The sequence below is a fragment of the Olea europaea genome, chromosome 22 (assembly GCF_002742605.1).
Source record: "Olea europaea var. sylvestris chromosome 22, O_europaea_v1, whole genome shotgun sequence".
NCBI lineage: Eukaryota > Viridiplantae > Streptophyta > Magnoliopsida > Lamiales > Oleaceae > Olea > Olea europaea.
In genome coordinates, this window is record NC_036258.1 from 9,465,047 (window position 1) to 9,490,635 (window position 25,589).

Here is a 25,589-nt window from a genome sequence, read left to right on the forward strand (position 1 = left end):
CTCACACGCTTGGTTAAGAACCCCCATCATAGAAGTCACTCGATCTCTTCCTTGAGCTTCATGTAATCTTCAGTATCACGTTCGTGAAATGGTAATATTTACTTTCATTGCTTTTGTTGGAAGACATTAACATCGATTTTCGCCATTTGAGTTCCTTCATATCTTATACCTCAATCAACAACTTTGTTCACAGAGTGTTCAAAGGGGTGAAGGCCTTGACCTCATCTCGCTTTTGCCTGGTCAATCGATCTGAGCGTATCCCTTATTTGTACGCTCATTTTTTGGTTCATTTTTGTTAGTGGGTGTTCGCTCATCAATTGACTTTCGCTTGTGACTTTTTGGCTCACATCATTCTCTAAGATTTTTTTGTGACCTTCTCTGCCTCTCCAATGTTAACATACTAGTCTCCCTTCTTTACCAAGTCATGCATTGATTTTAGGGGTTTTGGATAGTGACATTTTAAAGACTCGATTTCACATTTCATTCATTAACACGGTTACTACTGCTGACATTTGAAGGTCCTTTATTCTAAGTGTTGCTCAGCTAAACCTGGCCAAGTATTTACGTAAGGGTTCCTCATTTTCTTGTACAACCTGCATCAATCTAATGGCCGTCTTCCTCTTCTTCTTGCTTCATAAGAAATAAGCCACAAAAACTCCTAGAGAGCTCATCAAATGTTTTGATAGATCATGGTTTCAAAGTTGTTAACCCATCTTTAGCTTCTTACTTTAGCATTAGGAGAAAAGACCGACACATCATTACTTCGAGGATGCATAGAGTCTTGTCAAATTAACGAAGATCCGTAGATGATCAAGAGGATTCGTGATTCCATCGTATGCCTCCATCATAGGCTTTTTGAAGCCTTTCGGTAAAGGGACTGCCATGATCTCGGGTAAAATTTCAAAAGATTTGTTATATGTATTTTTAAGTTTGAAATTCATCCAAATATTTTAAAATCCCGTTATTAATGTTTTTTTTTTATTTCAAATCCACTAGTTATCAAGGATACCTAAAATTTAAAGGATTTTATAGAAATTCATTAAATTTTTGAGTTGGGGACACCTAAATTTTAATGAATTTCTTTAAAAATCTAATAAAAGCTCAATTAGGATTACCTAAATTTAGAAGAATTTTTGAAATTCATTAAAATCTCAGTTGAGGACGCTTCCTTAATAAACATTTTCACATAAGTCATTTCAAAATACGCTATTACTTGACAATGTTTGTGCAATGTACAAAATTCAATTAAAATTATCAAGAAGCTAAAAGGTCTAGCAACATGACTCAAAATGGTGGAGACTAAAAATCACGGAAAGAGGAGAAAAATTAAAACATCGAAAAATAAATTACAGCTTGAGAAGAAATGATTTTTCTTAATAAATCTTGTTCGATCCATAAATGAGGCATGTTAGACCTTGTAATTTAACTATTGACAATGCTTAAATTCTTCTACCCTTAAAATGAATTGCCATGAAAAATACTAATTAAATACATAACTATATAGAATCAAGAAATTGCAATCCACATATGGAACATCATAGCCAAAAAGGTACATAATAGCCCAATTTATGAATATATTAAGTTCAATTCCTACAAATTATATAAAAAGGGAAATACCATACGTACAAGGGTATGTTTTACATAATTTTTACATAATACTCACATGAGATGGGCCCCCGTGTGATTAAAATATTATCAAAATATCATTGTCCATATAAAAAAACTCGAATTACAAAGAATTAATGCTTGATTAATCAACTTTCACCACAATTCTAATTTGAACTTTTTAACTCATAGAAAACCCAAATTACAAAGATTAATGATACTAACATTTGAAATGTAACAATCTAATATGAGGAGAGGCAAAATAATAAGATCCAACCTTGATTTCTTAGTGATAGAGTCTAGAATTTTAGACAAATTAAATTAATATCAAAATTAGACTTTTAGATATTATTTTTTTAGCCAACCTATAAATTGTAAACAAAGTATTATATAAAAAATCGATTCCATTCGAGTACTCACGATTTTTTGGAACATGGCCGAAACCTTAGATTTGGAATCGATTTGGGTTCGAAAGATTCGGATTCAATTAAAAATGCTCAAACTTACCATTGTCATTCGGTTCAATCAAAAACCTGTCCAAAAAATAAATTAATTAATTAATTAATTAATTAATAAATAACACCTTCCAGTTCCAGATTTTATTAATTTTCTTTCCAAGGCTGTATTTATTAACTATATGACTATAAAGTGATAATAGATCGGTTGTCTGCGGCTGTGCTTATATGCACACACACATACATACATTTTAGATCCATAATAACGGCTATTTCACCGCTTAAAGGTTGAGATTTGGGATTCTGATTAAAGACAACCATCATTTCAGTTTTCCTTTATTTTCTAGTTCTGGGTTGTCATTTGCTGTTTATATTTGCTTGCTGAGTGAAGAAACGCACAAAAAATGAACCACGATAATGCCAAGTAAGTTGAGTTTTTCTTTGTTTTAGGGCAGTGGACTAACGGTTTGGCCTTGGGTTTGTGTCGATTTTTTTGTGTCAATGCTGAGTACTGTGAGATGCTGCCGATTTTTAATTTGTTTTGTAGCGGAAATTCACTTGCAATGGATTGTGAAAGATTGAAATGCTGATAAAAATTATATTGGTCATGCTTGATTTTGAGTTTTCCTTTTACTAAGACTGCTGTTATTCTGCTTGAATTGAGTGAGTAAATTATTACGACGCAATGAATTGTGTTGTGTCTTCTTGTCCCTTTTTTTTTTTTTTTTGTCGAGGTGAGGGTTGTGGGGGGCGTAACTTATTTTTTATTTTTTGTCTGTTCATTTTTCTCGGTATCAAGTATTATAAAATTAATAAAAATTTAAAATACAAACTACTACAATTGCATGCCATTTTCTTGATTTTGGGTGTCTGGATGACCTCTTCATTTTGTGGTTTGAAACTCTGGATTTTTGTTGGTTTATCTATTGTGAAACGGAGCTTGAATATAACTCCTATCTCTTGAATACGTATAGGTATATGTACATTTTCTTTTCGATTTAAATTCCTGGCACTGTACATTGCATTTTAAACTTTGGCCTTCCTGTATTAATTGCTTATAATGTCAAAATGTCACAGTAACACATGGGATTGGCAAAGTCAGAATTATATTCTTGAAGATAGTACCTGTATTGGTGAGTCTTACACCAGTCTTCAAGTTCAGGGCTATAGTAGTGTGTTTAATGAAGTGAGGTTGTTGATGTTGAACTCCTCTTGCTTTGTTGAGCAGATGTGTCTAAATGCCTATTGAATGGAGTGAACCAAAATGAAAATTTCTCTTATATCTTTGAGGATGAAGCTACTCCAGTTAAGGCTTGCGGAGATTTGGCTTACCATGTGACCAACTACGGTAGATTATTACTTCTTTACAAATATATCGCTGTTTTGATACCTGTTCATCACTTATGCTATAGCTTTCTCAATCTTTTTCTTGATGAAAATGTTTTTGCAAATTAGCCGTTTATCTTGAAATTGCTTGGAAGATGTATGTACAAGTCTTGGAAACATTCAAATACATATTTATATATTCAATGAAGGTAACATTAAAATATTGTTTGTGTTGGGACAAGTGATTCTGAACGTATAGATGAATCTCTGCTATTTACCAAATCTTATACTTGCTAAAAAAGATTTTATGTATTTACCGTTGTTTGGTATGTACTTCCTGATTAACATTAAGTTTGATATGTAAACTCATCTTGAAAGTCATTTGATTGCATGAATTACAGCAACTGCAGGCAAAGAGTTAGAGCAATACAGGGAGCCTTCTTCACAAGTAAAAAGGCGTCGCACGCTACAGTTTGAGTCTGAGGTTCTGGATGCACCCCTTGGCAATGATGAGGCATTTTTGAGATCTCAGGTTGGTGTCAACTTACTCTTTTCCTTTGAAGCATGCATCTATTCATTTAATTCTGGTTTAACATTTCTACTTCCATAAAGGATCTTGTATATAGGATTGAATTGGTGCTATTCTAATACTTCCATTGCTTTCCAAGCAATACAATGTCTTCTATCATAGGATTGATTGATGCTATTCTAATACTTCCACTGCATTACAAGAAGCCAAATATCATCTATTTCACTTTGCTCAGTAAGCACTTTGTAGTTTCAGTTGTTTCTAGTTGTTTACCTTTTCATGTTGTGAAACTTTATTAGTCCACGAGTAAAGTATCCTGTTGGTCTTTTTACACAGGCATTTGTTTTGAGCTGGCAAAGTGATGGATCAAATAGTGCGAGGAAAAAAGATTCATATACCTAGACACAAATTTGTATAGAAAAGGCGTAGTATTTTTTTTCCCCCTGGTCGAGTTTCCCAGTTGTGATATAATTTTGCAAAATTCTGCTGATTCTGAATCATCTTACAGAACAAAATTATTGAATATTTCCACCATAACCTTCATCTAAGTAGTTGGGACCTTCAGTCTCGTCCAAACAATGGCAAGACATCAACTGAGTCCTGGCCTGGCTTGAATTCTTCTCTGAATGATTCAACTTGAAAAGTATAGCATGCTAGTAGCTATAACGATTTGCATATTGGGCTTGGGCCTGATTGCTCATCTCACCTCTTGAGACTTTTCTGGCCTTCAGCTTCTGTTCTGCTTTGTTTTTATTTTTGGGACAAGTCATTTGTACACCAAAAGTGTACATCATCTTTGACATCAGCTGAGTTAGCAAGATTTGATTGGTGAAAAAATTGTTTATTTTTTAAAACTGTCCAATAGTGTGGTACCACGTGGCACCATGTAAAAAATGATGTAAATGTAGCATGATTAGTTATTTTTTGTCCATGCTGTGCCCCCTTTTTAGAAGACCAATTACTTAAGGTCCATTGTTTGCCTGGTGGGCATCAACCTGCATTTCCCATTCCATCCCTGATGGATTCCTTGGTTTACAACCTGGATTTTTGGCCCAAATTATATCCGAAAGTCCTATTCAAGATTACGATACGAATTTGTCTTTACTTCAGCACTCTCTCTCTCTCCCCCCAAAAGCTTGGCTAAAACAGTAATTCTCCCTTACATATTGGTCAATTTAACATTGAAGAAGCTCCTCTAACTCCTTTCGATCTTTGAATATTATGATACAAATGATTTACAAGAGGGTTTTTTCCATCATCTAGATTTAACTACGGAAGGGTTTAAAAAAATGTGGAGCTTCCTAATAAAAATTTACCTAGATCACATCAGTGTTGGTGTAACGGGGTGTTCTCTTTATAAGTCACCAAATTAAGCATTCTGGTGCTCCTGTTAACCATGTTTTCTGACGTTGCTGTTGCCGTTATTTTCGTTTTCTTTATACTTTCACCAAAGTGAGCTATGCACTGGCTCTCCAAGTGACTAGTTTTCTGAATGATGAGTTATCTAGCATCGCTAAATGTGCTAATAGGCAATAATTAAATTTCTCTCTGTTTCCATGTTTAGGAGACCCAGGATTCTCTTGAAGAGGCTATGTCTGAAATGTCACAGTGGGTTGCTGGATTTGCAGGTTTGTTTCTTGTAATTTTTGCTTTGAAATAAAGTTGAACCAGATTTATCATTTATGTATATGATTCCAACTAAAAATTATGATATTTTCTTTAAGAAGGTACGTCTGCTTCCAGTAACGAGTGCTTGGATCCGGCATCTGAAGGATGGATTTCTGATTGCTTCAATGATGCTGAGATGCTGTTCAACACTGACGATCTGTATGTTATTTTTAGCTTTTTGCCTTCAGATTCCTTATTGTCTTGTGAAAACTAGTTATTCTGACTAGTTTATTGTGGAAAACAGTAGTAGTGCATCGGGGGCATCTGATGTTCCAATTGACATTACAGGCATGTCAAAATATTCTCCATTAATATGGCATGATTTTGTTATTGCTTTCTGTTCAACTATGTCCGTTGCCCCCTTTTTAAAATGGATACTGCTCTATTGCAGAGTTGTGCAACTCCCCTCCTGAATATCAAAGTAAGACAGTTCAAAAACAACCTGCTCTAACTCGTGGAAATGTTGTTCTCAGAGGTAATTTGTCTTTTATTTTATTATTCACTATCCTTGATAATGTAGGAAGTCCCATTTTCTCGAGTATATATGACATTATTTTGATTTGTATTTAATGGTTACCGTTATACTGACTTGCTTTGTAACCGAATGCGTTGGTTCCTCTCTCTTTCTCATTTTTTGTTTTTACCGTCAAATGATCAGGTAAGAAATCATATATTCGGAGTCCTCCAAAACTGGCTTCTACGGTCGTCTATCCATTTGCCTTTGTCAAACCATGTGGTATGCATGGAGACCTGACTTTGAAGGACATAAACCAAAAGATCCATACTCCACCTTCAATCCCAGAGGAAAAAGATCCTTCTCTCTCTTTTCCCACATCTGCAATTACCGGGAAGCCTGTGGTCGGGAAAACTAAGATTCGCACTGAAGGTGGAAAAGGCAGCATTACAATTATGAGAACCAAGGGATAACTACACGGGTAAATATTTCTCGTGTTTTTTCTGTATTAGACACAATGGATCAAGCGTAAAAGCTAATTTCTGGTCAATGTTGATGGAGTTCATAATCGTCCGATATGTTGTCCACATGACTTTCATCGTTCATGCCTTTATGTGTAATTGGCGTGATTTAGTAGTCTTCAGGATCTTGATACCCTTCCGGTTTAGTAAAAGGAAAGAACAACATTGTTCCTGATTTAATTGTGCGAGTGGGTGATATATCTTTTTATTTTTTGACTCCAGTGAATGTAATCCCTCAGCCTTCTTGTGCTGGGAATTGAATTTTATTGTCTTCTTGAATTTTGGGTAAATTTCTTCTGAACTTGATTTTGTCTCAATTGAATCACTGGATTTCAATTTAGAAATCAGTAATCACATTGATTTGCCAGATGTTAAGGACGAAGTTTTAAATAAGTTGATATCTGTTTTTATATTATTTTAATGCTTATTAGTTCTTACCTAAAACAAGGTTCGCTTCATAGCATCGACAGCCACTTTTGGACCAGGTCATCCATTTTGACACTTCTGACTCTAACGATACAAGTTAGAAGAATATGAGAGAATATACCTCCCGGACAAACACGCTAGAATAAAAATTCCCCACACGCGACATCGACCACCACCATCTCCATCTAAAGTTTTTGCTCTCTAACCAACCCATCGTTCGTCGGATCTGAGTTCCTAAGGTTCAATATAGTCCAGTTTTTCCATCCTCGAATTCAAAACCACCACCACCACCAGCATGGACGCTCAACAGTGCACCACTACTATGACTCCACTCGCCACCAATGTACTACCATCACAATCACCGTATTCACCAATGGCAAATTCCAAATTCATATTTTTTTTATTTTTGAACCATCTTGCTGCAAAATGGCGCGTGGTTATAGAGTTTCAAGGGTTGATCGTATTGCATAAGGGCTTTCGATGCTATGAGAGTCATGTCAATGAATTGGTTTTTGAATCTCGTCGATGAGCTCTGCTGAATTTTGTTCACATATTTAGATTTGAAATTTGATTTCTTTGAATTTTTCCAGATTTCTTGAATGCTTTTAATGGTTTTTTTATGAATTAATTTAATGTTGATGTTGGTGATTTTGCGAGGTGATAGTATAGCAACAAATGTTAGAAAGTATTGTAACAATGAATGTTACGAGTAGTAGAATTGCATAATAACAAATGTTACAAATAGTTGTAAGACAGACGATGGTGGTGGTATAACACTAAATATTACAAGTGGTGGTGGCGGCGACTATGACGACAGTTGAAATAGACCAAAAAATGTGTAACTCACTGTGTTACAATTGATGGTTGCGACGTTGATGGTGGAAATAGGGTAGTGAAATGTGTTGCAAAATTTATATGAACAAAATAAAATAATAAAACAAATAAAATCGTATTTTGAGGAAAAAAAATTGAAAAATAAGTATGGGATAGTAATTTTATTTTAATTTTTTTGGTTTTTATATGTTACGAATTCTAATTTGTCTCCACTAGTGGATCAAAGTGCAAAATCACCAGTACTCATATGTTAAATATCAGTTCTTAGGGTGAGTGCATAAACATATATCTACAATATATTAAAGGAATGATTGAGGAAAAATTGTTGAATTTCAATTATACCCTCACATATTTAGCTATATGTCCAATATACCCTAATATAATTTTAGTTTTGTCACTACTCAATTAATAACATTAATTCAATTTATTCAACATGAAACTAAAAATTCCTTTCCTTTTCCATTTGTCAATAATTCCCAAAATTAATCATTTTGATATTACATTAATTTAATTTATATATTTAGCTATATGCCCAATTTATACTTATTTAATTTTTTTAATAATTAATTAATAACATTAATTCAATTTATTCAACATGGAATTAAAAAAATCATTTCCTTTCCATTTGTCAATAATTCCCAAAATTAATTTTTTTGATATTACATTAAGTTTTATTGATAACATTAATTCAATTTATTCAATATGAGATTGAAAAATAGGTGTTTAAGGAAATCAAATGACTTTCTTAAATTCCCCTTTTCAGATTATAAAAATAAATGTAAAAACTAATAATTAAGGGCGAAGTGACGGTTAGGTGGATATAGAGAGTATAGTTGTTTATTTGCCTTAACATATTTGCAACATCAATCGAGATGTCTCCCTTAAGAATTTGAAAGAAATTTGTAACATTTTTCAGATTTATTTAAAATTTGATTTTTTCTGCATTAAATATTAGAGAAGAATTTTTTTTTTGGAATCGGCTCATTAATAATTAAAGTGCTATAGTCGACTTTTATTTATGCTTTGAATGTCTTTCTTCTTTAGAGAAAAATATGTTATTAGGATAATGAAATTTTCATTTTCGATCATTGAATTAGTTTGGTCTCTAGTATAATTCAACTTCAAAAGATACTTAGTAAATTATGTTTTATATGGCTTGTAAAATTATTTAAAAGTTTTAATAACTACTTTAATTGCTCAGTTGATTTTGTTTTTAAATTTTTTAATTGTTCTAATGTTAAATAAATTAAATCAATGAACTTTCATTTTTAATGGAGTCTCTTTCTCAATAAATTTGAGGTTTTTTTCTTCCCAATTTTATTATTATTTATTTTTTTTTTTGTGAAAATGAATAAAATAAAGAGGTGTTATAATGATTGAGGCCCATATTATATGATTCATAACCATGTAGTGCATTACTGAGATATATCATTATTTTAATATCAACTATTAAAAAAGAGATTATTTTGGGTTGCACGCGTTTGAAATCTAAAAGCTCTTTAGTTTGTATTTCAATTTGAGTTTTGAGTTCATTTTCAATTTTCTATTTTCAGGGTCCATTTTAATATTAATAAAAAGTAAAAAAAATGCATTTGATTTGTCATTTTGAAAATTATTTTTCAAAATAGAAAACTAAAAAAGATGTTTGGTTTGAAATTAAAATATTTTTATGATATTTTATTCAATAAAATTTGATTATTCAATAAATATAGAACTATTTTATGTTTGGTTTGAATCTTATAATATTTTTTCTCGTGACATAAGTAAAATATAAACAAATAATAAATCGATTTCAAAATATAGGAAATAAAAATAAAAAATTTAGAAGGAAATAATTTTCAATACGTCTATATTTTACAATGGTCATTAACAAGATTAAAGGACAAACAGTGCATACTATTGGAATATATTTTCGTGACTATGTAATCTTTAATGAGCAGTTATATGTCATACCTTTTTATAGGGTTTCAATGCAACAAGAAATTTTTTAATAAAAGCAGAAAATAAAAAGAAGAAAAGCTGAGACGATGACAACAAATATTGTCTACAAAGAGAGTTATTATAATCAAAATATTACATTTTCGTTCATTTAACATTTTCACACTATATACAAAATTTTAATCATTTTTATTCTTTTGAACAATTTTAATTTTTTTTTATAATAATATCAGTTATCTCAATTACTTTTTTGAACTGTATCAATTCTTCAAAAATGTTACACATATCATTCATCATATATATAAAATGTGTAACGCATGTGCTTACTATTTGTACATATATGAGTATCAGCACTTATTACACTACTTATTGTAATGTGCCACGTCTCTCTCTCTCTCTCTCTCTCTCTCTCTCTCTCTGAGATATAGTTGTGATAATCGAGTTATATAGGATTTTGTGGTCGAAAAGCTACTATTAATTGGCAAAAATAAGTATTATATTTTTGAAGTAAAGACATTAAAAAGTTTATTTGTTCTTTAATATGTGTTTAGCCGTTTCTCACGATAACTCATGTACATGTTGAGAAGAGCTAGACATAATAATAACTGAAGTAACTAAAACGTCAATTTTATGTCTATTCATATAATTTGCAAAGGTGACGTGCTCTCAGAAGAAGTAACTAAAACAACTTCAAACACGATGAAGCAACTTTTAACTCATATAATATATAAAAATTAATAGGTTGTAAGTCAAGTTTATAAAGTCGTCTAAAATTTAACTCAGAAAAATTCATTGTCGACTATCATTAAGTGTCCATCTGGAAGTGGCCAAAATAATAAATCACTTGTACAAGAATGTCTGGTCACTATTATTTAAATTGAATAATTATGTCTCCCTATCCATGGCTGGAAAAAATATTGTTTTTATATGATTTAAATATAAGGATCCGCCGGCCTCCGGCGATACCTACTACACTTAATTGGTGAATTGTTAGACTTTAAAAAAAATTATTGTCTTTTATGCTTTGAAAATTTTACCCTTCAACTTATTTTTGCAGTGTCGATTAAATTATGTGTCAACGTTCTCAACAATTTAAATTGCATTTGTTTTACGGGCATTAATCACGCGTGGCCTATATAGAAAAATTCTATTTAATTCTCAATCGTATTTCAAATTTGAAACGAAACTTATTATCTCGTTGAAACTTTATAAAAATTTAACATACATAATTATTTTATGAATTTAACTACAAATGACTTCTTACTAATAGGAAAATTATCGATTTTTAAATAATCACCCTAGTGACAAGTATAACGGAATATCTTATTTATTAAATAACAATACTCGGCTTTTAAAAGTAAAATCATATTTCGTAATGAACTTGAAAGGCCGACTTATGCCATGTAACATAATTCTAGATCAAATTGTAATTAATAGATTGAAATAGTGATCATCTAAGAACATTAAATTTGAATATAACCATCTGAGCATAACAACATATTATCGATAATTGATTTTTCTTGTGCATAAAGTTTTATAAAAAATTATGTTAATGTTATGAAAAGAAAGAAAAAGGGAAGAGAATATAAGAGCCAAACTCAAGTATATATTATTAAAAACCAATGTTCTATATTTTATAGGGTCTAAAATAAGAGTTACGATTGAAATGAAATAGATCTTATAAACTAGATAAGACTTATTTATGTACCATGATAATACTAAATAATCATCAATAATTATTTCATTATTTTATGACACTCCCTTTTGATGATTATTTTTGGCAAAAAAATCTTATGGGACAAAAATGTCAACAAATGAAAAAATAGTATAAATATTTTGGAGTATTAAAATGCCGCATCATTAAAACCTTGTCAAGAAAATCTAATGGGACAAATCTTGATCGAAGGAAAAAAAAGGTACAGCTACTCCCCCATGATTTCAATTCTTGTATTAAGCTATTCATGTCTCATACATCAATGCCTTCAACTTAAATCTCTCTTATGTAGAAGTCAAGAGTTCGAATCCTGTGGGACGTGAAGAAAACCGTGAGGGCCCGCTTTTTTTTTGTAATTATCCGGACATTTCGCTCAAGCCGTTAGCTTATGTACCCGCTTCGAGTGGGCCTTGCGCCCACTTACCTCTCACGACTTTCTTCGCGTCCTCCAGGATTCGAACTCTTGACCTCTACATTAGAGAGACTTAAGTTGAATCCTGGTATCAATTGGACAAGTTGCCCAATTGGTACAAGGATTCAACTTAAGTCTCTCTTATGTAGAGGTCAAGAGTTCGAATTTTGGGGGACGCGATAGAAAGTCGTGAGGAGTCTTCAAATAACATCATTTTCATACGAAATATTTATCATTCTCTAGTAAATTCAATTTTGCTAGGATCACTACAGATTTCTCTAGTAAATTCTTTGATTAAGATCGAGTCATTTTATTTGACCAATCATCACTTTCATCAATGACGAATTTGTTTTGATATTCATGATATGATGCAGTACGTCACGTGTAAAAGCGTGTCCACAACTTTTTTCGATTCTATTTCTTTTTTCATAATGACATACTTATTGAGATATCTTAAATTTTATTATTTCAGATACCTAAACCTCTTATGAAATTTTAAAATTTGTTACTCATTAATTGGAATCGAGCACTATCACATTTCAGATGTGGCATAAAATATATTAAATATAATTTCAATAAATTGTCCTCATAGGACATCAATTCGTATTAGAACATTTAAAATTGGTGCGTACTATATTGATCTCTTTGGTCACTAAATTATATTTCGAACACTATGCAAGCATATAGTATATGTATCAAATCCATTAGATATAAATAATATTTAGATGATCAACATGGAGAATGATATGGCTTCATTTATTATCTTGATTAATTTTCAGAAATATAGGGAATTCATTTCCTATTTTAACTAATGATGATTAATGAAAAAAATTCATGAAAAAAAACAAACATCATATAGGATTTCATTGGATTGCAAAATCTTCTCATTCTTCTTTGAATATCCATTCGAATTTTAATTTTGCACCATTATTAATCCAGTGAGGATCCAACTGGTCATGCGAATCAAATTGAACTTCTGGTTCAATATAAAATATAATTTAGTTACTTAATTTTAAAAAATATGATTAAACATTATATAATCATATAATGATTAATGTCCACATGACATAAATCATATATTTTCCTTCAGGGATAAATACAGATTCATAAATTACATATAATATATTCTTCAAAATATGTACTCGTATTTTATTACCGCTTCTTTAAGAGCAATGTCAATATTCTTATGAAATATTTGAATCATAGAGTCATGATCTTCAGAACCAATAACATATTATTATTTGATAATAAATTGTAAAAGAATTTCCTCGTTAGGAGTAAAAATATAATTAACATTCAAATGAATTTAATTATACTCTTCGGGAGCAAGTAAAATCTAACTAAAATATTTTTCAATAATTTGCTACTTCAGGAGCAATAATATCCTTTTAGAATATTAAAAATATTGTGCTACTTCAGGAGCACTAGTGAATTATTGTTTAAAAATATTAACTCTTCACGAGTATGTTTTCTAGACAATATTAATGTTAGCAGAGTTGTACCTCTTCGAGAGTATTTTATACTTTACTATTGCTTCTTCAGCAACTATAAAATCAATATCTTTATTTGAAATATTAAAAAATGTAATCCATGCTCTTCATGAGCAATAACATGATAAATTACTAGTTTAGAATTTACAATAAAACATCTAAAATTATTTAATTAAGTCAAAAAAATTATTATCAAACATAGATTATGAATAATTTCAAATATGCACACGATTCCTCAATTGTCAAATGTAAAGGAATCAACACATTACGGTGGTAGACAAATGACAATTAGAAAAGCCATCTAATTTAATGCATGTGTATACAAAATGCATATATATCAATTCACACAAATCGATACAATATTAATGCACACAGATTGATAAGTGTGCAAATGTGATTGTTCAATCAAAATATATGTGGTTTTTTCTCGTGATAGTGCAAACGTGATTGTAAGGGTGTATAATGTTTCATCACGATAGAAGTTGGATACATATAATTGTACAAGCAAAATATAAAAAAATAAAAATCAAGTGACAAAAAACTTGTGCACACAGAAAATTCAAGAAGCGGAAAATTATAGCGCATATTATAAAAAAATTTACATACTACCAAATTAATTTTGGTACACATGATAGATAATTATACTTATAAAAAAAATACCACTTTTACTAAATTTTGAAAAATTAAGTTTTTCGTGCTGATAACGTATTATGAAAGAGAAAAAAAAGAAGATAATATAAGAGTCAAAACTCAAGTGTATATTATTAAGAATCAACACCCTATAGTTATAAGGTCTAAAATAAGAGTTACAATTGAAATGAAATAGATTTTCTAAACTAAATAAGACTTATCTATGTATCATAATATATTAAATAATTATCAATAATCATCTCATTATTTTACAACAGTTAAATAAAAAGAGGAGAAATCAATAAAAAAAATTTGGGAAAAGCAAAATGAAGAGCTAAAATAAAAAGCATAAAATTTTTGACTCTCTAAATTTAATGATATTCTTTATAATGCATAAGATTTTTTTTTAAATAAATATAGAGTCTCTTAAAGTACGCTTAGTAGACCATTATATTTAACTTGAACATATAAAATAATGGAAAATAAACGAAACCTTGTCCCAAATAAAATAAAATAAAAAAATTTCAAATTTGTCTTTGGAAATTGAAATAGATTAAAAGTTGAGCTTTGGAAATTAAATTACAGGGAAAATTCCTTCATAGGTCCTCAGCTTTCATAAGTGTGGCAATCATTTCCCTACCTTCCATTTGTGGCATTAATATCTCCTACATTTTAACATCACGTTTATGGTATCCTTAATAGAATGTCTATTTAGACAAATTTCCAAGGAACACTTATGATATCCGTTTGAAAAAAGAAAAAAAAAAAAAAACGAAAAAAGAATAAAATTTTGTTCAAAAAAAAAGTTTCATTTAGTTTAAAAATCAAATGGTGGTGTTTCTAGATCGATATTTACCCTTTTAGTAAGACATCACTTGCTTGTCATGTGACTATTCATCGTTTAAATAGACATTTTATATCAAATGGAGATGTTTCACACTCGATGTTAAAAAGAGCGAGAAAATGCTTGTTACACTTATTTTTATCGGGGGAGGAATCTGCCCTAAATTAATAGCTTCTGTTAGGGAAGAATTTATATATGGTTAATTTATAAATTTATAAGAAATGATTAATGAATAAGTTGATAGCATTTTTAAATTGATTATGATTGAAAATGATCGTTTAGCTCCATTCTCTTTCATTTTTTCTTTCTTTTATTTTCAATCACACGATTTTCAATTAAATAATATTACACGCAAATTTTTTTTCAATCACATATTTTTTAAAAAAACACCATTTCAAACATTAAAATTTGGGGAAAAAAAAAAATGGGGACGAAATGGAGCGAAGTTTAATTATTCATACATAATTTACAAATTGTTTATAAAAAGTTTGTTGATTTGTATGGGAAGTTGTACTTTTGTTACAGGTAATTTCGTTGGAAGGACATGCACGGAAGAGTACATTTGTATCCTACGATGTTGTCACAGAATCTTCTTTCTCTCTCTCTTCTTTTTCTCTCTCTAGACTACCAAGGAAAGCGAAGGAGAACCCCATAATTTTAGGCATCCCCCGCGCTTCTCTCTAACCGCTCTTTTCATCTCCACACACTTCTCTCTCTTTCTCTCTCTAAATTTCCGAGATATATTGACCAGACATTCCTTCTGAATTTCCCTTTGAATTTCGAAAAGTTATTCTCAGGTCTGGTCAACCTTTCCGGCTCTCCTTTTTTTAATATGGGTTTTGAAGGTAGATTTCTGGGCTTCGTCTTGTTTCTTCAATAAGCGGGCTTGTTCTGAATTTTTTTGGGTGGGTGTATAAGTATTTGGTCTTTATATACAAGAAACTGGGTCAATATCTTAGGGTTTACTTTTTCTCTATTTAAGTGCTTTATTTATTAAGCAAAGGGTTGGTGAGGGCAAATTATTAGCCTTTTGAATTCTTGAAAAGTCAATTAATTTTGTTTATTTCGGTTCGTATATTGGGATCATTTGAAGCTTATATTGAAAAGTATTATTGTAGAAATTTGACAAAAAGGGTTGAATCTTTCTTTTATTGCTTTTTTCTTCTAATTTTGCAAGAATTGATGATGACAAAAAGTTGTTAATTTCTGAAAATTTGATTTTATTGGATTTATGAAGCTGAAATCTTGTTTTTGCCCCAGTTCTTGATTCAGTAATATCTTTGGAAATTTAGGCTCTGTGTTTGTTTGGGTGGAAAATCTTTGGATTCTTTGAAAAATGGATGTGAAAACAAGTGAAGAAGGGGTTGAAGCATCCAAAACTGGGAAACCAGAAAATCATGAGGGATCCTCCAACTTGAAGGGCACAGCAAGTGTTTGTGAAAAAGCCTTGTCCACCAAGAGTCCCGGGAGCATTAGTAGCAAAGATATGATTTTCCGGGCTGATAAAATTGATCTCAAAAGCTTGGATGTTCAGCTTGAGAAACACTTGAGCAGGGTTTGGTCAAAAAATGTAGAGAATCAGAATCAGAGCCATAAGCCTAAGGAAGTGTGGGAAATTGATCCTTCGAAGTTGGAAATTCGATATCTTGTTGCTCAGGGAACCTATGGAACCGTTTATCGCGGTACTTATGATAATCAGGATGTTGCAGGTACACCAATATTTCCCTTTTCGTCAGAATTAATTTTTATCATGATGCTTTATTGAATTTACAAGGAAATGGATGAGATTAGATAAATGTTGGATTTTGGCATATTGAGCAAAGACTTTTTTTTTTTTCCTTTGTGTTGTTCATTGTTTCCCCCCAGTGAAAGTGAGATCATGTGCATTTCTTAGAGGTTCTTTCTGTCATTCCATCGCACCTACTTATCATGCAATTTAGTGAATTTTGTTTCATAACAAATTCTGCAGCCGTCATTATTTAACTATTGTCCTTTCTTATGGAAAACTAATAACTTAATCAGTGGCATAAGTTTTCTCCCTTGTTTATGGGGCGTGGGTACAAATGGGGAATTTGAGGTTGCTGAGCATTATGTTCAATGAGTTGGTTTGGCATAAGATTTTAAGACTAAGATGTTGTGTAGCTAATGATTGATTGGTTCAACCAATAAAAATGAAAGATTTTGCCTTGAGAAAAACACTATATGTGACTTTTACAGACCCAACAACTCGAAGATCATTTGTCTTACACTATTAGCTTATTATATTAATATGAAGTTAGTAGCTATTCTATAGAAGTCCTATAAAATGTTTGGTACTATTGTAGGTTCATCTCAAGGCGCATTTTCAACTTAACCCTGATTTTCAATCCCACAAACATGTGGGTCCAATTGCTCTGCTAATTTTCTAGTTGTGAATCTACTTGGAGGGCTCACTTTTGTTGTGTCCTTATGTTATGCTCTTGCAACAATAGGTGCTTGAATTTGTCTAGTCACAGCCTTTGCAAAGAGTATAATGGTTTGGTGAGATACTGAACAAAACTCAGTATCAAGTGAAACACTAGGATAGTTGTATAGATATTTTGCATAGGAGATTGGATACTGTATTGATCGATATTCATTTGGACATAATTTTCATTAGAGTATGCTACCTTTGACGTTGACAAAATATTATAGACATATTCAACTTGTAATTGTTTGCATGTCAGAATGCTATAACATTTTTTAAATTTTCCCTCTTCCCCCTATATCCATACGAGAAAAAGTTCATCAAAAGTGGCAATCAGATTCGAGTTAACAGAATCAACAATCTTCAAGAGTTGATTTACTTGTTCTCTCAGTGGAATACTTAATGTGGCACCATTTTGCCCTGCAGTGAAATTATTAGACTGGGGAGAGGATGGCATGGCCACAGCTGCCGAAACTGCTGCTCTACGGGCATCATTTAAACAAGAGGTTGCTGTTTGGCACAAGCTCGATCATCCAAATGTCACAAGAGTAAATATCTGATTCCTTGATTTTCGGGTATTTTTGCTTTTTTAGAAATCAGGAAATCCAACTATTCCAGATCAGGATGTGCTTTTTATTTTTGGGAATGGCTCTCACGGACCTTCTGTTTTAGACCAGAGATCTTAATCTTAAATTTCTCAACTTAATGACGACACTTGCTTGCAGTTTGTTGGTGCTTCAATGGGGACTTCACAGCTCAAAATTCCTTCTAAAAATCCTTCTGAGGGTTATTCCGACCTTCCTTCGAGGGCGTGTTGTGTTCTTGTCGAATTTCTTCAAGGAGGGACATTAAAGAACTTCTTGTACAAGAACAGGAAAAAGAAGCTAGCTTTTAAAATTGTTACCCAACTTGCTTTAGATCTATCTAGAGGGTAACTTTCTTGTGGAATTTATTTGAGTTGAAATTCTTTTAGGGAAATATTTACTTATCTCATGTTATTTGCAGACTAAGCTATCTACATTCGAAGAAGATCGTACATCGTGACGTCAAAGCTGAAAACATGTTGTTAGACACTCATAGAACACTTAAAATTGCTGATTTTGGAGTCGCCCGCGTTGAAGCTCAGAATCCCAAGGACATGACTGGTGAAACTGGTACTCTTGGGTACATGGCTCCTGAGGTATTCACACTGTCTCATAGTTTCTTACATAATTCTAGTAAATCACAGCCATAAATATGAGTCAATTAACCCTTTTTTTCCGAATAGATTATACTTTCATGCACACATGTCGTATTATTTCACAATTGAATCAAATTAAAAAAGACCTAAAGCTAGGGATGAATTACAGGCATAAATTATAAATACTTTATTTTGTCATTGATATAAAGAAGCTAATAAGGTATCTTGTCTTTTAAGGTACTTGATGGCAAGCCTTATAACAGAAAATGTGACGTCTACAGCTTTGGCATATGCTTATGGGAAATATATTGTTGTGATCTGCCTTACCCAGATCTTAGCTTTGCTGAGGTTTCTTCTGCAGTTGTCAGACAGGTCAGTTTTGATCACTTCTAGGTTCTGCACACTTTTGCTGTATTGCATTTCCACATACTCTTCTCAATATTTTTCAGTTAACTACTGTATTTAATTGGATATTTGGATATACTTGATGTGGGGAAGCACTTAAACCAAATCTGTCTTATTTCCTGATACGATGTTTATGTAATTTTTATTTATTTCGTGTGATTTGGCATTCTAATAACACTATAAACACGTTATTGACAATGCGTAGATGTGACACTGGAGCATTATGCAAGTTGAGCAACATATTTTAAGTTTACTCTTGAAGCATTTGTTCAGTCAAGCTTGAAATTAAATGGCACATGCACAAAATGATGTGGTCCCTGTTAATCGCCTAAAAGTGTTTAATGAGGAGGAAATGAGAGGAGAGGGAAGCACATAGAGTTACAGACATGATTGGGATGGCTGAAGGATGAGAAGAAGCCGACCTTCACCCTCCATCCTTCACCATATGTATTTAAGAATATTCTTGCTGCCATGTTCTCCAGACCCAGGCATGGTTTTAAGGGACAGAGATGTTTGAGGTTGAATTTTATATAAATTTTGGTAGGAATGGGGCTTGCAGTGGGTTGGTAGAGGAAAAAAGACTACATATGTTATGGATAAAGCCCTAATCCCTACTCAAGAGAATAATAAAATCGGATATAAGAGCTTTGTTCTCTTCGCCTTTTCAGGTTTTTCTCTACAATGGAGAAGGTACAATGAGATCTCATGTCTCACATGGAAAATATGGCCTCCTAAAATGTTTCACATGGGAGGAATATTAGAGCGATCCAATACATGTATGGAATATCCAGATGACTACGGCATATCCCCTTGGGTAGTGGGTTTAGATACGAATGTTATTTACGGACATGAATGTGTGAACGACCTCGTTAGCAAGCCCAAACGGGTTCTCATTTAAAAAAAAAAAAAAAAGGAGTCCTTAACTTTAGGCTTGAGCTGCTTAGTTGGTTAGCTTAGGCATGTGATGGATTAATAGAAGGTTGATCGTATCTGCTCCCCTCTCGCCTTCTTTCCTTTCCGGTGGATTCCAAGGTTTCCTTAGAACAAGGGGGGTGGGGGAGTGGTTGAAAGTTGCTCCATTCATTTTCAGCTGCAGTGAAGGTTAAACAAAAGAAACCCATTTAATTCGTACGATATTGCTGGCAAATCTGGTTGGACCTCTTCGTTAACATCCAGTGGATCAATATTCTAGACAATTATTTAGATTCTGTGCATATGCTTACCCGTGTCTTTAATTTTTGAACAATTTCTTAAATATTAGGCATAGTTTCTGTATGTCACTTGATTTGCTGGTAGAAGCTTGACACCAGTATTCTCTGTTTTGGGCAGAATTTGAGGCCAGAAATTCCACGTTGCTGTCCAAGTTCTCTTGCAAATATCATGAAAAAATGCTGGGATGCAAACCCAGAGAAACGACCTGACATGGACGAGGTTGTGAGGTTGTTGGAGGCAATTGACACGAGCAAAGGAGGTGGAATGATACCGGAAGACCAGGCTGGAGGCTGTTTCTGCTTTGCTCCAACTCGGGGTCCATAAAAATTTTGTTATCTGTTCACACTTCTCTTTCGCTATATGTCTTGGGAGATTTGTTGAGAACTCGTTGAATTTGTCCATGATTTGGAATAACTGGTGAAAAGTTCGAATAACATGTTTGATCTTTTCAAGAAAATATTTGTCTTTACTTCTACTTATTCTCGCGTTTGGTAACATTGTAGTTTGGATCCTATACTTTTACCTGTTGCCTAAACGAACAGAATCTATTTCTATTCTACTCTGTCATGGATAAACTCAAATCCTTGCATGTTTGAATAATAGCAGCTGATTACGAAGGCATTATTGTCAGAATCCAGTTAGGTGCGTGCACGTAATCTTCCAATTCGCTTGAGATAAGTTTCATATTTAGCAACTGCATCAAGTTAGCTAATCTTTTAAACATTGATTCGAGTTTTTTTCCTTTTTTGTTTTTGCTTTTTTTTTGAGAGTCCAGCCCCTTCTCCTTTACTCTATGCCGGGAATATATTCTCTTATGAATATGAATGAATTAGCCTTGCCTTCTAACGTGCGGAATTTATTCAAGAGTCGGGTGTTTGGGAACCTGATAAAGTTTTGTAACCAGTAATTTAATACTTAAGTCACAATCAGTCACTATAATACAAAATATTTTATCATGATTACATACTCGTCACAAATTAGAATCACAAAGAAACAATTTGTGAATCATAATAACAAATTTTAGTCGCAAATCGTTCATTTTATTGGGTTACAAATTAATTATTAATCTTTAATTACCCAATTAAGCGATCACAAAAAACTATTCAATTCACCCCTTGCCACCTCACCTCACCTGATCTCACCCCGACCCCATCTCACCACCGTTGGCATCACCAAATCGCCACAACCACCATCGCATCAAAGTCACAATCTACCACCACCACATTCACCTCGAGTCTACCACCACCATCACCACCAAGCGTCTACAACTAATATGATCTTCATCCAGCTCTCGCTTTTTTGAGTGCCGGCAATGTCCACCTCCCTCCGCATCCATTGCCGACCTGTGCGGGATCCATAGTTCTTTAGGTTAGTATTATTCAGCAACATGGTGTCAAAGCACTCTTTTGTGGCATTTTTGCCAACAAATCCACTTCACTTCTATGCAACCATCACCTCAAATTGACAATCATTAATGCACCTCCAACCCATCACCGCTACCACCACCTGCACCTCAATCCACAACTACCAAATTCCAATAACGATTCAGTCAATTGGTGACAGCGACACGATAGAGAAGCTGAAGAAGCGGTAAAAGCAATGATTTCATTTACTTCACTTAGTCATCGTTTGTTTAGGGTTTGCATAGAGACAGGGATCCATAGTTCTTTAGGTTAGTATTATTCAGCAACATGGTGTCAAAGCACTCTTTTGTGGCATTTTTGCCAACAAATCCACCACCTTCACTTCTATGCAACCATCACCTCAAATTTACAATTATTAATGCACCTCCAACCCATCACCGCTACCACCACGTGCACCTCAATCCACAACTACTAAATTCCAATAACGATTCAGTCAATTGGTGACGGCGACACGATATAGAAGCGGAAGAAGCGGTAAAAGCCATGATTTCGTTTACTTTACTTCGTCATCGTTTGTTTAGGGTTTGTGTAGAGACGGGTAGGGTGATTTGATGTGATACCTTACTTTTAAGGAATTATTTTAAAATTCCAATAGTCTAATTCTTGAATAATTGTTCTTTTTTATAATCTGACTAATTTATTGATTCTATCATTCTTTGATAGCTAGTAATTAATAATTATATCTTTTCTTACAACTTAGAACCATGAACAAGAAAAATCCAATACATCATATGTGGAATCCTAATCTTTAATTTGTTCCAATCAATAATGCACTAAGTTTTCGTGGCAGACCAGAATTGAAATCCTTAATGTCTATTTGTCCAAATGTTACGCATTATTTGACCAATATAACATGGCCACTCTGTACCACTATTTTTTGTTGCCTTTCTATTGAAGATAATATTGATATCGGAATTTAAAAGATATCTAGGATCTACATATAGATTATAGTCACAAAAGTTATAATGAAGTCGAAATAAAATTAACTACGTTTAATTGAAGAAATTAATATAATAATATTAGTTAGATATTGCTTGTAATTCCAATTCGTTGGCCTGGGAGCATCAATCCCCAATACATCAAAGTATTCATTGGAACACGGTTCAGTATGAAATATTGTGCGTTGATAAAGTTAGCCCTCTAGTATTATTCAGTTATTCGAACAAAACTTATTATTCACCGTCTATGTTGATCATGTTATTTCTGGAGTATACATTCCTCATTCGAACAATTCGAAAATAACACATTGACAGAATTACCGAATTATAGACAATCAACAAGATCAGAATTACCAACGGTAAGTCGATTAATAGTCAACCAAGACTAGAAAATGCTTGGAAAAAGCCAACAGTAAAAATTTAAATAAATTTTGTCCAAAAAGATAGCACAATCATCGCAGGAGACTCATCTATAAATTCATCATCGACTGCCATTTTGTTAGAATCATGCATATCCTTCCAAAAGAAATGTGACCATTTACCCATATAGTCCAAGGATTCACCTGCAACCAAACCAGTGCCAGCCGGACGATGGCGATGTGCACGTGTGGGTTTAAAAGAATATTGGTACATCTTGGGACTTAAACTCAATTGCTAAACTTTCACTATATAAACCATCCTAAAGTTTCCTAACTTTTCTATGTAGGATAAATGTTTAGCAATTTCCAATAAATCAAAATTTTCACTAGTTTATAGTTCCAAGTTGGTTACTTTGACATCAAATATTTCATCAATTCTAGATGATTTTCGATAAATAAATATATCACATTAATCATCTCGCGTTAAAATCGAAGTACGGGTCACAATAGAATTGGAGCTCAAAGTTGACCCAATTCACAAATTAAAACCATTCCCAATAGATCATAGATCAAAGAAGTGTTAGAATACGTTCTTCTTAATAGTAGCATTCTTGATTGTTGAATCGCATCATGTGCGTGTCGTGACCATTTGCACTTCAAACTCTTGTAGTAAAATATGGCATTTTGCCAACATGAACCACGTAATTCGTTTTGCTCAGTTAACCATACTAAACACGTTAGCATAACAAGTAACCCAAAAAAAGAGGGTACAAGAAAGTGAGGCTTTTGCCTTTCGTTTCTTTGTCATCTTATCACCTTTCGTTGTCTTATTTCATATGGAAAATAATTTTTGCTCTAAACCAGGCTAGATACATTTAGACAGCAATAATTCAGTCTATATACGTTTTTATCTAAAGTAATGTTATTTACGATCGCTCATTACGACAGTCACTCTACGTGGTACACAAATGACAAGCGGTTATTGGATTCATTAATGTGGTTATTTTTTATTTACTCATTGTGGACATAAAATTGTCATTTTGAAATTTACAATAATGTTTGCTTATATAAGACAGGAGTTTTACTATTCATAGATTCTGCTTTATATGAATTGAATTTTATTATAATAGCAATCAAAAGGAAATTTCAATCAAATTAGACCCCAGACACGCAAGAAAACCAATTATTGGAGTTCTAATCACAATTTATCTGTTTGAGTGACGTGCATTTTACATCTGGTATAAGGTTCCATAAAGGATAAGATCTTGCAACTTATTCGAAAACATTTTTTTATGTTTTATAAAATGCTCGATACGAGATTGTCTGAAGTTTGATAAATAATATTATTAAGTTCATTTTTTATTTTATTTTTCAAAAAATAAAGTTCTGTCAAAGATCTGAATACTTTTTTATTTTGTTTGGTTAGATTTGACAAAATGTATAGATTCGAATGTAAGAAAGTATAAGTAGCGTTAGATATAATTAAAATAGAAAAATAAATAAAGTAATTGAGTTTACTTAGCCTCGTGTCAACCGTTTTTTATAGGGTAATATGTTCTATAACGTAGTCACTAGACTAAAATAACGTAATATCATAAAATTATCATTCTAATAACTTACAATTTCCATAAGCAGTTTTTTGTAATTAATATTATTATCAGAAAAAAATCATGATTGCCATATCATATATAATAAGCTGATTAACATAAAAATAATTATATGTAGCTAAACATATTTTATAATTAAGTATAGTTCTAACATAATTTCATGCATGCTCAGACCTATTCACATAATATTAAATAATTATGAATTGTCATATTTTTCACCTAATCCGAGAAAATCAAAGCTTGGAACTTGGTTTCACCTAGTGGTGGTCTAAGAAACATTAAATCTCATATAAAAGTAATATTTTAACGTAATCATAAATTCAAATTTTAAATTTTAACGTGTACAATACTCAAAAAAATTTTTTTAAGTATCTACAGAAACACAGACCCGCTCTGATAGTATATTGTAATGACTCAAATTTTTTCTTTGCATCATTAGAGTGTTTCGTAAATTAAATCTTTTATAAAAGATAATTATTCTTAAAGGTGAAATAATAATAATTAAAAAGAAATACTTAATTATAAACATTAAATTATTATTCAAAAATTATAATCGTTTCTTTTTTATTATACAATTAGAGATCCATTCCAAACTTCAACGTCTCAAATATTAATCACCTAAAAGGAGGAAAATCATATACAATGAGATAAAATCTCAATAAGTGAGCTACATAAATCATAATATATATTTAAAATTTAAAAATTCTTAACGTACGTAAGGAGACACGTGGATTAGAAACCGAACTTAGGTGACCATAATTCTCGTACATAATAATAACATACACAGGGAGACACAGGAATTAAGAATCATACTTCATTGTTATAATCCCCGTAGTGCTACTAAATTTTGGTCCTTTAAATTTAAAAATATAGGAAGTAAATTACCCAAATGGTCACTTATAAAATGTTTCCACGGGTCACTGAACTTTAAAAATCATCTAATTTATCACTGAACTTTGCAAAAGGTATCCACATGGTCACTGAACTTTAAAAATCACCAATTCATAACTGAATTTTGCAAAAAGGTTTCTTGGGGGGTCACTAAATTTAGTGATCACTAATCAACCTTTTACGAAGTTCAGTGACTCTGTGAAATTTTTTTGCAAAGTTCAGTGATGAATGTGGTAATTTTTTTGCAAAGTTCAGTGATGAATGTGGTAATTTTTAAAGTC

General features: G+C 32.2%; 2 protein-coding genes and 1 long non-coding RNA gene across 7 annotated transcripts; all 3 read left to right on the forward strand.

The window, feature by feature from the left end:
• Positions 1 to 2,224: 2,224 nt before the first annotated feature.
• Positions 2,225 to 6,951, forward strand: LOC111371647 (protein XRI1-like). 3 transcript variants are annotated; one of them, XM_022993736.1, is made up of 9 exons: positions 2,225 to 2,484; positions 3,138 to 3,193; positions 3,289 to 3,408; positions 3,788 to 3,918; positions 5,480 to 5,543; positions 5,640 to 5,742; positions 5,828 to 5,871; positions 5,975 to 6,058; positions 6,242 to 6,951. In XM_022993736.1, the coding sequence occupies exons 1-9, from the start codon at positions 2,465 to 2,467 to the stop codon at positions 6,508 to 6,510; spliced, it is 891 nt and encodes a 296-aa protein (XP_022849504.1). In that variant the 5' UTR covers positions 2,225 to 2,464; the 3' UTR covers positions 6,511 to 6,951. The 3 variants fall into 3 exon arrangements, with proteins under 3 accessions (XP_022849504.1, XP_022849506.1, XP_022849505.1); XM_022993738.1 differs by having other exon boundaries at positions 5,831 to 5,871; XM_022993737.1 differs by having other exon boundaries at positions 5,643 to 5,742.
• Positions 3,928 to 4,295, forward strand: LOC111371648. The gene is made up of 2 exons (XR_002698614.1): positions 3,928 to 4,149; positions 4,252 to 4,295. It is a non-coding gene; the product is annotated as an uncharacterized LOC111371648 (long non-coding RNA).
• An 8,518-nt stretch (positions 6,952 to 15,469) lies between the features above and the next one.
• Positions 15,470 to 20,656, forward strand: LOC111371649 (serine/threonine-protein kinase HT1-like). Of its 3 annotated transcripts, none has more exons than XM_022993741.1 (7): positions 15,470 to 15,691; positions 16,139 to 16,555; positions 17,719 to 17,840; positions 18,018 to 18,223; positions 18,298 to 18,472; positions 18,710 to 18,844; positions 20,207 to 20,656. In XM_022993741.1, exons 2-7 carry the CDS (start codon positions 16,183 to 16,185, stop codon positions 20,411 to 20,413), a joined length of 1,218 nt encoding a protein of 405 aa, XP_022849509.1. In that variant the 5' UTR covers positions 15,470 to 15,691; positions 16,139 to 16,182; the 3' UTR covers positions 20,414 to 20,656. The 3 variants fall into 3 exon arrangements, with proteins under 3 accessions (XP_022849509.1, XP_022849507.1, XP_022849508.1); XM_022993739.1 differs by having other exon boundaries at positions 15,471 to 15,691; positions 16,107 to 16,555; XM_022993740.1 differs by lacking the exon at positions 15,470 to 15,691 and adding an exon at positions 15,735 to 15,751 and having other exon boundaries at positions 16,107 to 16,555.
• The last annotated feature ends 4,933 nt before the right edge of the window (positions 20,657 to 25,589 follow it).

What these genes read in the sequence shown, in the direction of transcription:
- LOC111371647 (XM_022993736.1), top strand. Translation starts at nt 2,465, where the DNA reads ATGAACCACGATAATGCCAA. An exon ending in TTACCATGTGACCAACTACG is followed by an intron (nt 3,409 to 3,787) that starts GTAGATTATTAC and finishes CATGAATTACAG; the next exon opens with CAACTGCAGGCAAAGAGTTA. An exon ending in AGGCATTTTTGAGATCTCAG is followed by an intron (nt 3,919 to 5,479) that starts GTTGGTGTCAAC and finishes TTCCATGTTTAG; the next exon opens with GAGACCCAGGATTCTCTTGA.
- LOC111371649 (XM_022993741.1), top strand. Translation starts at nt 16,183, where the DNA reads ATGGATGTGAAAACAAGTGAAGAAGGGGTTGAAGCATCCAAAACTGGG. An exon ending in TGATAATCAGGATGTTGCAG is followed by an intron (nt 16,556 to 17,718) that starts GTACACCAATAT and finishes TTTGCCCTGCAG; the next exon opens with TGAAATTATTAGACTGGGGA. An exon ending in GCTTTAGATCTATCTAGAGG is followed by an intron (nt 18,224 to 18,297) that starts GTAACTTTCTTG and finishes TGTTATTTGCAG; the next exon opens with ACTAAGCTATCTACATTCGA.